Below are 11,953 nucleotides of genomic sequence, written 5' to 3' on the forward strand. Positions count from 1 at the left end.
TTTCCCCTAATTGTATTGTGTTTCAGGCTAATTTTCACCAAAGCTAAGTATAGGTAGTCAACAAATTTTGATAGTCCATTTGTTTTATGGATGGTCGTAAGGATTTCATGAGAATGATCAGATGCTGGAGTAACTCCACTATGAAGACACACATGAGAGAGCTGGGGTTATTCAGTCTGGAGGGGATTCTGAGGAGACCTTTTTGTGGCCTTTCAGTATCATAAAGGGGCCTAGAAGAAAGCTGGTGAGGGACTCTAGGATCTTGGGTAGTGATAGGACTAAGGGGAATAGATTAAAACTAGAGGTCTGTAGATTCAGTAGATTAGATGGTAGGAAAATGTTCTTCACGGTGAGGGTGGTGAGACACTGGAACAGGCTGCTCAGGGAGGTGCTCCAAGCCCCATCCCTGGAAGTTTTTAAGGCCAGGCTATAGGGGGCTCAGAGCAACCTGATCTAGTGGGAGGTGTCCCTGCCCATGGCCCCTGTTGGAAATAGATGATCCTAAAGGTCCCTTGCAACCCTGACAGTTCTTTGTTTCAATGACTCATAATACAATATATATATATATATATATAAATTTATTTTCTGTGAGATAAACTTCTTGTACACTGGTGTTAATCTCACCATAAATGAGGGGGAAAAATGTTTAAAACAAGCTTGGCTTTATTTCAGTTGTGTATGAGGTGTTAAACGAGCCCCAGGGATGAACGGATCTTCAGTCTGCCTAAGGCTGTAGGCTGCAGAGCTGACGCTGGCTTTGGCACTTGGAGCTGACCCAGGCCAGCGACACAGCTGCTTGAATGCGAAGTAAGTTGTGGGCTCAGATAAAGACGGTTGAGGAAGTGAAGAAAATAAATTTTTAAAAGTTGCTCATCTGCCGCCCCAGACCGTTACCCCACGGCCCTCCCCTTTGGGAAATAGCTGCCTGTTTCTCTAACTGACCCATACGAGGAATATACTTTAAGGCTTCGTTCTCTGCCGTCCTCCTTAAACAGACAAAGCCAAGCGGCCTCCGTGTCCCCACGGAGGGACCCCGAAGCCGGTCCGGTCGGTCCAGTTCCGCTCCGCCTTTGTGCTCGCCCCCGCGCAGCGCCCTGCTGGGGCGGCCGCGGGGGACGCTGGGAGCTGTAGTTCGCGGGGTGTCTCGGGGCGAGCAGTGCGGCGGCGCTGGACTACAACCCCCACAACCCCCCGGGCGCCGACCGCGGCCTCCCTAGAGCCTGAGAGGAGCGAAGCGGCTCTGGCGGGCGGAGGTCAGGGAGCGTGGTGGTGATGGTGCCTTCTCTGTGCGCCCCAGCGCCCTGACGGGACGGTGAGTGGCATGAGCGAACCCGCGGGTGGCCGCGGCTCCGGTTCTGTCTCAGCGGCGCCCCGCCCTGATGCAGGGGCTGCCGGCGGTGCCCGCTCGCTGTTAGGCCGGGTGTGTGTGGGGGGTGTTGTCCGCAGCCCTTCCCGGCTCATTCCCGGTCTCCCCCGGTTCGGTGCGGCAGGTTTCGAGTGGGGCACGCTGCCTGTGAGCGGGTATCGGGGTGCTGGGCCGGCGCCGGGGGCAGCACAGCCGCTGCCCAGCGCCCAGGCGGGGTTTGGGGGGCAGGGAATGGGAGGTGGGAAGGCATTGCTGCGCGTTCCGCTCCAGCCCCCCGTGCGTCACCTGTTTGTTCCACATGGGCTGGTAAAATAATCCCGCTTGCTGCTGGCTCTTCTTGAACGTATTAAGTAGGCATGTTAATTCTAATCCTTTATGTCTGGATTTAATTTTTCATAGGAGTCTTGTCGAACTTTGAGCTGTGTCTGATTCCTAGAGGAAAAAAAATTGGTGTCACTGATCAGTGACTTCCAGTTACATTGGGGTTGGTTTTCTCTTTCTGGTGGTCAGTTCTCCGAAGCTCATAATATTTTTTTAACTGATGTATATCCACTTTTGTGGGTAGTTTCAGAATGCATTTTATTATAAATAGTGCTTACTGTGACCTAACTCCCGTGGGCTTTACAGGACAGTGGTGGTTTCCAGGCTACAGTCTTCTCAAGACTATGCAAGGGAGCAGAGCTGGCTTAATTTATCACTGAATTACGTCTCTAGGAAATGCCTTTATGTATTTATTTGCTGCATTTTTAAACCTGTGGGTAGTTGGTGGTTTAGCACTTCTTAAGCAGCTTCAGCTAGCATCTCTTGTTACAGCAATGTGGGCCTTTAGAATAGGGGCCATGGTAAAATCTGACTCTGAAACCAGTATTAGCTCTGGAAACCTTTGCAGTTCAGACATAAAAGCCTTGAGTATTAGCAGCTGTAAAATGTTTGAGGTGTGAGAGGCTTGAGTCTGGAATCTAAGGCAGGATAGGGTTTCACCTGTGTTGAACAAAGTGTGCTTTCTTCCCTTGGACAGCTAGCTCAGTGGCTGAGGTTCCTAGAGTTATTCAACACCACCAGTGGCAGAGAATACAAAAAGGTGGACTAAGTAACTAGAGAAAGAAAATGGAACTCCATATAAGCAGAAGCTGAGATCCGAGTTGGATATTTCACACCTGCACTGTATCTATTTACTACAACAGCTGGTGGCCACAGGTCTTCATCATTTAATGGGAGTGACTCTTGGGCAGGGCACAGCTTCCCTTCTGACAGGTTTGTTTGTCAGTATTGATTTCTGTTTAATTATGGGTTTTACTGAGCACTGGCTGATATTTTGGGGTGTGTCCCTGTAGAGGGAGGTCTATATAGTTACATTAGTTTAGGTTGTTAAATTCACAGAAAGCCTGAAGATTGCTCAGAAATGTTAGGGAATAAAAACAGCTGCTCTGAGCTGTGCAGTAATGCTTGAGTTCCAAAGTCAAAAAAAAAAAAAAAAAAAGAGGTAGGGAAAAAAAAAGTGCTGCTACTTTTCTAAATGCAGTGAAGTATATTGTCATGGACTTCTGCAGCCCAGCATAGTTATGTTGCTGTTTACTCATATCAGTCTTGGTTGATTAGCCTGCCAGTGAAAATCCAGTGGGATTCTTGATTTGATTGAGTCTGCATTTCTGTATCTTGTATGCAATAGCATTCTTATGGAAAGACTCCACTTGGAAATTCACTTTCTTTCTTGGTGAAAAAATCAGGTTGTAAGAATGTGTGTTGTGAGGTCTCTCTTTTGCCTAGATGCTGTGATAGAATTTCTTTGATGTTGCACCCCAGAAGACTATGCATATACAAATACTATAATATTTCACATTTCGATAGTGGTCATTTAGAATAAGCTCTGTGTCCTTGTACATGGTAGTACATGGTAGTACTCATCTTTAGGTTGTACAACATGCTTAGTTCTGACACTGTCCAGAAGAAAAGTGATTTTCCTGTGATGACCTGTAGAGCTGTTCTTGGGACTTTGTGGTGTGGATTCCAGATGTGAGTGTAAAGAAAATTCCCAAGAGGATTCTTTACTCTTCCTCTGGAAAAGCTGGACAGCCATTAAAAAGGCCTCACCAGTACTTCTTGCTTTTTTTCCTTTTCCTTCAAACCTTTGTATAGAAGTCAGGAAGGAATAGAGAAACACGAGTATATTAATAGACTTCAGTCTTTGTTTTGTTCTTTGACTTAAAAAAATAATTGAAACCCTTTCTTCCTACCATTTTAGCACAGCCTGGAACCTATCTTTATCTTTTACTTTATCATCATCTGAAATAATAATTTTTTATTACTTTGCGTGGATTTTTTTTTTCTAGAAACAAAATTCAGGATATAAACATATCTGTCATGGAACACATAAGAAAAGGAGGTTTTCTGGACACTTATCTGTTGCATGAAGATGCAGAAGGGTAGATAAAAAGAGAACATGCTCTGGTGAAAAATCCCAGAGGAAGAAAAAAGAAAAAGTTGTGGTTTTTTTTTAAATCAGAGGAAATTCTAGAAAGATGATGGAACTGTCCCAATGTAATCATATCTGAGATTCCTGATATTACAATGTAATATTATTACATTATTCCTGAATTACAATGTAAACACTGTTGCTGGATTTGCATGGAACAAATGTGATGTTGACCTTATTCTTGTTCTCTTTCCTAGATCCAGTAACACCTTTTTCCTGCTTCTAAAAGTTCCTAAGGCTTGTCTTGATTTGGACACACTGCTTGTAAGTACACTGGATCCATCTTAATTAAGACAATATCTGTTTTGTTACTGTCTTAATCAGAGATCTGTAATTGCAGCTAGAAAGCTAGAAAGATTTACAATATGGGATGAGTTTCCCCTCTTGGGGGCAGGAGGGATCATGGATCATACCTGAAAATTCACTTTTCCTTGATACCCTGAAATGGGAAAAAGAGCTGTGTTCTGTGTATTTCTGTTTCTACCTCGAAAGAAGCACTAAGGAGGGAACAGCAAAAAACAAGGTGTGCAGGGTGGCCTAAGAACACCTGCAACTATAAGATGAACTCCAGACTAAAGTCTTCTGTCCATGTAACAGGTACAGCAGAGGTAATAGAAAAATAAAAATCTTCCCATGCTATCCTAAGTCCTGGCTATACAGTCCTTGCCATAACTGTACTTTGATACATGGTATAGTTGTCTATTTTTTTTTTTCCATTCTCTTATATTAGAGAATATGTGTCAACCTTGCATCACTTCTTGCCCACCCTACATTACCTCTGTCCACATTATCATCATCTACCACTGCAAATTAATTTGCAAAAACTGAGTTTCTGAAAATGGTCAGTCTTGTGCTTATTCCAGCTGCTTCTGGTATAGCTCTGTCTCGGAGTATGCCTAGCCTGCATGGATGTTTTATCCATGCAAAGGCAAGATCTGTATGGAAAAGTAGAGGTATCAGGCTTGAAGAGAACAAAATCTGATGCTGTGTTAGATTTACCCTTCAAGCTTATTTATTATACTTCCATTTCCTTGCATGTTGGTTGTGTTGTCCTTACTGGAGCTGAGGTTACGTGTAATGTTAAATCAATTATGATGGAAATTATAACCTCCTAACAGGGAGATATCCAATTAATGACCCACTATGTGGAAAGGTTACTACCAGGAGAACAGTAGCTTGTCCACACTCAGTTATTCTTAGCAAAAATGCAATGCCATTTTTTTTGATGAATAACATGCATTTTTAGCATAGACGTTGTTGTTGTTGTTGTTACTCTCTTCAGCAGCACTTCTTTAAAAGAGTTGATCAGCAGTTGTGTGTTACCCATGTAACATTGCAGTCCACCATAATGGCATAAAGAGTAAAAAAATGTCTCATGCTTTCTTATGGAGCAAATTGGACTTTATTTGTATGTGAATCAATAAAATGCTGACTAGCCATAGGGGTCACAAATTCTGCTTATCTCAAAGGTTCCATAGGTATTTCATGTTTGCAAGTGTAGAAGGGATAGTAAGGGGTCAGATCCCGTTTCCTTTTGGGTTGTTACCTTTCTGAGATACAGATATTTAGTTATTTATATATGTATTAAATAGAACTTCTGGTACATGAAGAATTGTTTTGCCACTTTGGAGAAATAAGTGCAATATTATATGAGGATTTGGAAGAAAATTTGGTAGAAGTTTGATTTCATGGCTCTCAGAATCTGATCTGCTGGTTTTTAGATACTATAATTTTTAGAATCTTGGTTCAAGTACACTCCAGGATGGATGCTCAGTGCCTGTTATGTATTAGGCCTCTTCAAAGTATCTCAAGCACTCAGAGATGGGAAATGGGATTACTGAAATTATTGAATCTTTTTTTGTTTGGAAAGATTTTTATTTTTTTTTTCAAGACCCCATCATTGAGACCATTTCCTTGGATCTTTGCAGGCAAGAGGCTGTGTTAGATATGCAGGTAGTGGTTATATTGAAAAGGAAGCACTCTTCCTTAGCACTTACTCTAAGGAGGAAAACATGAAAGCTGAAAAGCCATCTGCATTCTGGAATTGTTTATGTGCTTGTACAGGTTTTGAAAGGTGGAATTAGTCTGAGAGAACTGTTAATTGATTTTGAAAAAAATCATGGTAAATTAATCAACAGCACCTTCTCTACTAGCTTGCAACTCTTATCCATAACTTGGCCTATGTAAAATGTGGGTATCTGCCTACATATGCATCCCTTGTCAGGGCTAATGGTGCAGGTTTTGAGCAATTTTCTTTTACTTGCACAGCAGGGAGGTGTGACTGAATGTTCACTCTGACATTGCATCTGGGCTGAAGAGAGGGAGCTGCCAGCTGAGGAGCCATGAACTCCTTAATCATGCTCGGTCTGTGATTCACCTTCTCCACTCAGGCTCTGTTAAAGTCCACACAGTGACACAAGGTGAAAAGCTGTGTTAAATCCCGTGTTCAAGTACTCCTTTCTGGTCTTGAGCACAGCAAATTTACCAGTCTGTCATCTGTGCAATCATGATAGTTTGTGGTATAATCTGAGTTTTCATTAAAGTGTGAACTTGGCAGAATTACCTCTATGGAAGTGCGTAAGGGAAAGAAGGTGCCAGAGAGTTACTGCCTACCAACTACCACACAAGTACTAACATTACACAAGTAAATTATAGTCAGTCCTACATCCATAAACTTCCACTTACCAATTTTTTTTTTATTATTATTTATTTTTGATTACAGGAAACTTCTGTGGGCAAGAATGGGCTGTCGGGATGTTCATGCAGCAACAGTACTGGCCTTCCTCAGTGGAACAGCTTCAGTAGCTGGACTCCTTGCAGCAGTTCTGCTTCCAAATTGGAGGCAAATGAGACTGTACACATACAACAAGAATGAGAGGAATGTGACTGTTTACACTGGACTCTGGATTAAGTGTGCTCGGTTTGATGGGAGCAGAGACTGTGTGATATACGACCCCCAGTGGTACACTGCTGTCGATCAACTGGATTTGCGTGTTCTTCAGTTTACCCTTCCACTGAGCATGTTTACTGCTGTCTCAGCTCTCTTTCTGTGCTTGATTGGCATGTGTAACACAGCCTTTGTATCCACCGTGCCAAACGTCAAATTGGCCAAATGCCTTGTGAACAGTGCAGGCTGCCACCTCGTGGCCGGCCTCTTGTTCCTGCTTGCGTGTGCCATTTGTCTCACTCCCTCAGTCTGGGTCATTTTTTATAACAATTATCTGAACAGAAAATACGAACCTATCTTTAGCTTTGACATCTCTGTATTTATTGCCATTGCCAGTGCTGGTGGTCTGTTTTTCACTTCCATCCTGCTGTTTCTGTGGTACTGTGCATGTAAGAGCCTACCTTCTCCTTTCTGGCAGCCCCTCTACTCCCATGCCCCCAGCATGCACAGCTATGCCTCTCAGCCCTATTCTGCACGGTCCCGCCTCTCTGCTATGGAAATTGACATCCCTGTTGTGACACATGCATCTTAACAAGACAGAGTCTCTGAAGCCAAGTTCTTGTGCTCATTCAACCCCTGGAAATGGCAGGCTCGATTCTCTCTGCTGCCTTGCACTGAGCATGATCATTTGTAAGGTCAAGTTTCCCAAGGTGCAAAGCAGTGGAGACCTGAGTTCAGCAAGGCCATTGCTGTTCTCTTGTGTTACTTTATCAGCAACTTCTTTTTTTTAGGAAAAAAAAAACCCAAACCAAAACAACTCTGAGCTCACTACGAACAAAACTGCTGCTAATGCTGGGACAGTACACTAACAGTAGTATCTGCTCATCCTTCTGCTTACTGAGAAGAAAGCAGGTTTGAACCTCTTTGCTATTTAATAAGCTGTTACTAGATTGTGGTCCCATTGTAAGAGCTACATAGGTGGACTCTTGCACCCGTGCATTATCCACATACAGGCAGTGGAACTGAGTGCAGAGGGGTCACTGGGTTTCTTGTTCTTCTAGTCACACATATTTTAAGATGGGATGTCTGAAAAGGGTATTGGCAGATTAATTTAACTCTAGCACTCTGTTTACCACTGCACACACAAAAAGCTTATGAATGTCTGTAACAGAATTAGTGTCAACTTACCCTTTATTTTGAAAGTAGATATGAGAAGAAATGAAACTGATTAATAACGTTCTTCTGTACTTCACATTTTATGAATTACTGGAGGCTAGAAACTTTTTTGAACTTTATTTCTAGTCTTTTTTAATAAGTTAGTAAATTTATTAGATCTATATTGTGTTTAAAACAAAAAACATTTGCATTGAAAAATTCTGTTAAGAGTTTGAATATTTTATTTGAAGGCCATCTTGAACATAGATTTTTCAAATAGGCTTTAAAGTGTTCTTCAGTTCTGGAGAAAAATGTCACTCACTGCAATAATACTGAATGCTATGAAAGATTTGTTTGGAACACTATAGAAGCTTATAACAGCATCTTGGGGATTATAACCATGGGGAGAGATTTTTAAATCTGGATTGTTGGGGTTTTAAAATGTATATACAAGTAACAATGAGCTTGTGTTGTCATTCAAGCTTTTCAGAGTTGATCTTTATGATTGCTGGATGTTTCATGCAGTAGCTTATTGAATTACTGATTAAGACTTAACCTTTTCAGTCTAGTTCTTCAACACCGTTCAAGCTGAGCTGTTTTAAAATCCAGTATTTCCTGTGCTGCAACCTCACAACTGGATAAAGTTTCCCATTCCTATTGTTGCAAGATGAGGTTTTGAATAACTTGTGAGCTTCACGTTGTAGCTTTACAAGGATGAAGAGGGATAATAAATTCCCAACCTGGGATGTATTTAAGTAATTTTTTCTTTAAATCATTTCTTCCCTCTAAAATGTTGAGCAGGTCAGCCCTGAGGATCAAAGTTCTTCCATATGGGCTTTGACATTACTTGGAACTTTGACAACAGTGAGTTGAAGAGTTTTATAATGAAGGCAAGTATTTGCTTGGCTCAAATTTTGCAAATTGTTATCTTGTGTTTCAGATGTCATTCTGGTAAGGGAAGCCATTTTGATTGCTGGCATTCTGGAACTTAGTGGATTTCATTAATCCCAGAACAAATCTTTTTTTGCTAAAAATCAAATGATGTTCTTGAATTTGAATTCTGCAAACCCATTTGAGGTCATACATTTTTTTTTTTCTTTTCCATTCATTAGAAATGGGAACAAATGCTGTGCTGGGCAAATCTTGTTCTGTTACAATAACCTGTGCAATAACCTCTGTCTGTGAGATAACCATAGGTAAAGAAGAATCATTTTGCTTTTACTGGAGGGCTTGAACTTTAGTGGTTGAATGAGGAAGCTGATCTCTGGTCATAAATCCCCAGAATAGCCAGTAAGGGGACAGGCCTTTCAGGTAGAGTGCCTGATTAAATTGCAGTCTGAGGAATTAACACTCTAGATGATAAAGAATTCTTAAGGAGATAGGCCTCTAAAGTCACATTCATTTAATACCCTCTTAGGTTTACAAGGTCTGGTGTTAGATGAAGTATCTTGTTTTGTTATTGTTATATTCTGAATATGGGATTAAAACACGACAAGACAGCTGTTTTTTCTTCACAACTGAAGCTTGTTTTACAGTTATACTGTTTCAGCTGCCAGTATCCTTATTTCCTTTGTCAGGTCAAAGCAAAGGGACCACTGTTTTGTGATTTCTTGTTGCTTGCTTCCCCATTGCTCCTATGTCGTCTTCTTTGTGCCTTGCTTAAGCTATGAGTTGGCCAGTAAGTGTTAGTTTACAGTCAGTATCTGGTATGCTTTTGAGTCTGAATTTACAAAGCATTTTGATAATTTTGGAAGGATGACGAACACATCTCTTAGTGACTATAAAGGAGCTGAATCTTCCAACATCTCCAGAGCAGGAAAGGCAGCCTGGCAAATTCATGTTTTCTACAAGGAGTAAATGCAGCCAGTGTTGTGTTCTGTTCTGTACACTTCAAATAGCAGATGTCTCTGACAGCTCTTTTATATTCTGACTTTGATTTTTATTCACTAAACTTTCAGTCAGTGTTTGCTGCTGCCTCAGCTGGTAACTTGTTCCTTTGAAAATTGTCTTTTCAAAAGCCTGAGGTGAATCTGAGTTATGTGAAGCAGGGATCCAGAAGTTAGTGGATTCCAGTGTAGGTTTCACTTAAGGTCATCTTTATGCAAAAGAGTGTTGCATCATGTTGTATCACTGAAGCACGGCTGGGTTTCTTTCAAGAGTGCTGTTAATGTGAGCTTCTGCTGGATCTGAAGTGAAATTAACTGGAAGTGCTGTGCTGTATCTCTCATTCTTTACAGAAGAGGTGGCTAACCTGTGACACTTGAGCCAAGTGCCACTCCAGCATTCCTCTTGCTAAGGTTACCATGGTGCCCAGCAGGAGGGCTGGGTGCTGACAGGGCCCCCAGGATTTGGGGAGGAGAGCACATACCTGCCAGGGAGCAGCCTCTGTGGAGCTGTTGGCACCCCTGCCCAGCTGCTCCCTGCATGCAGGTCAGGCACTTGGGGTCTTTAACACAGGAAGATTTTAATTTGTGGCTCATGCAAAGGTTGGGTGCTCTGGGGTTACAGGAATCTGTATTTTTTTTTCAAGTAATTCCTGTTCAACTTCTTAAATTGTGTTTAATTACAGTGTTGGTTCTTTTTATGTGAAACAGAAGATATGTATTTTTAATAAAACATTCTCATACAGCTGAAGTTTATTTTGATTAATTTTGTGGAAAACAGTAACTGCTAGACTATGAAAGATTTTGCATGTTTTTTATGCTGATCTTCAGACTTGCCAGACTGTTTCATATTGCTTAAGAAGCTTAAAATATGTTGTGTATATTGCATTTTAACTCTCTAATTTTATAGGAGTGCTGCTTTAAACTAACAACCAAAAAATTTAAAAATCCCAAACCAACCCTTCTGTCACTGTTTTGAAAGCTTACTATTATTCATAACTTCCCTGTATTTTTATTGTAAACTAGCCCTAAGAAATACTAGGATTCCTTTTTCCTATAAGAGGAGGAGAGTGATTTCACTTAATCTAAAGGATTCCCTTGGCCTGTGGCCAGAATGCAGGCTGGGTGCCAGGATCAGGTTCATCCCCACAGCAGAGCTGAAGTGTGTGTGATACAGGAAAGAGTCCTCAGCCTGTTCCCAAAGCCCTGTGTCAGCCTTCCCTCACCCAGAGCATCTTGCTAACTGAGCTGAAAGCTGCTGTGCTGGGTTGGTTTTCTCCTAGACCAGTAATTTGCATTGTGTTAGTGTCACAGGAGAAATGAGGGGGTGGCATCAGCCATCCTCCTGTCCTCTCCCCTCTCCTGGCCGTGCTTTCGGCTGGAGAATATGCTCCTGCCTCACATGTGAAAGTTTTCAAGCATCTGAGGGGCCTGTGGCAGTCCAGAAGGATGGCAATGGTTAACAATTCTCCCTTTCTGTTCTGTCACAGAGCTTTTCCCATTATTATCAGGCAAAATACAAAATCTTGGAGTTGAGAAGTGCTAATGCTATAGCACAAGTTCACAAAACAATCTGGATTATTTATGCAGAACATGAGACTCACTGGTAATTCTGCTGTAGATTTCTAGTAGTCTAAACTGGCAGTTTAGTAAGGTTTTTATCTGTTTGGGGAAGTCCTGTTTATCTTATGAATTAGGCACACTATAATGATGAACTTATGAATTAGGCACACTATAAAGCAGCTGTTGCCAGTACTACAACTCACTTGAGGGACAGGAAAAACAATTTTATATTCTCTGCTTCTTGCCTCCTAAGAACTGGTATAAGCCTAGGGACTAGTTGGGTGTTGACCTAACAATGCGGAGAACTCAATTTCTCCTGAAATATGGGAGTGCCTCAGGTTTTTTTTTTTTGGTTGGTTGGTTTTGGGTTTTATTTTGTTTTTAATTAAAAATCCTTATAAAACCTATCCCACGTACTTGCTCTCATTGAAGACAAGCCCTTGGCAGACTTTACCCACTTGTATTTCACAGGAAAATGAGTTCACAGATGTGGTGCAGCAGGTATGTCATGTTTCTGATCCCTTCCTCTGCCTACTGCGGAGGCAGGTAACGCACTTCAGACGCAGCACAAGATTTTTTTTGCTATTTTTTGTTCTACTGCTGCATCAGCATTCATCAAGATGGAC

The 11,953-nt window shown here is 41.7% G+C and overlaps 1 protein-coding gene across 1 annotated transcript; it reads left to right on the forward strand.

The window, feature by feature from the left end:
* The first annotated feature begins 6,545 nt into the window (after positions 1–6,545).
* On the forward strand, positions 6,546–10,515 carry CLDN12 (claudin 12). The gene has a single exon (XM_071735197.1). It carries the CDS (start codon positions 6,581–6,583, stop codon positions 7,316–7,318), a length of 738 nt encoding a protein of 245 aa, XP_071591298.1. The 5' UTR covers positions 6,546–6,580; the 3' UTR covers positions 7,319–10,515.
* The last annotated feature ends 1,438 nt before the right edge of the window (positions 10,516–11,953 follow it).

This window comes from Heliangelus exortis, chromosome 2 (genome assembly GCF_036169615.1).
Source record: "Heliangelus exortis chromosome 2, bHelExo1.hap1, whole genome shotgun sequence".
Taxonomy (NCBI): Eukaryota; Metazoa; Chordata; class Aves; order Apodiformes; family Trochilidae; genus Heliangelus; species Heliangelus exortis.

Coding starts and splice junctions, on each gene's coding strand:
- CLDN12 (XM_071735197.1), top strand. CDS start 6,581: ATGGGCTGTCGGGATGTTCATGCAGCAACAGTACTGGCCTTCCTCAGT.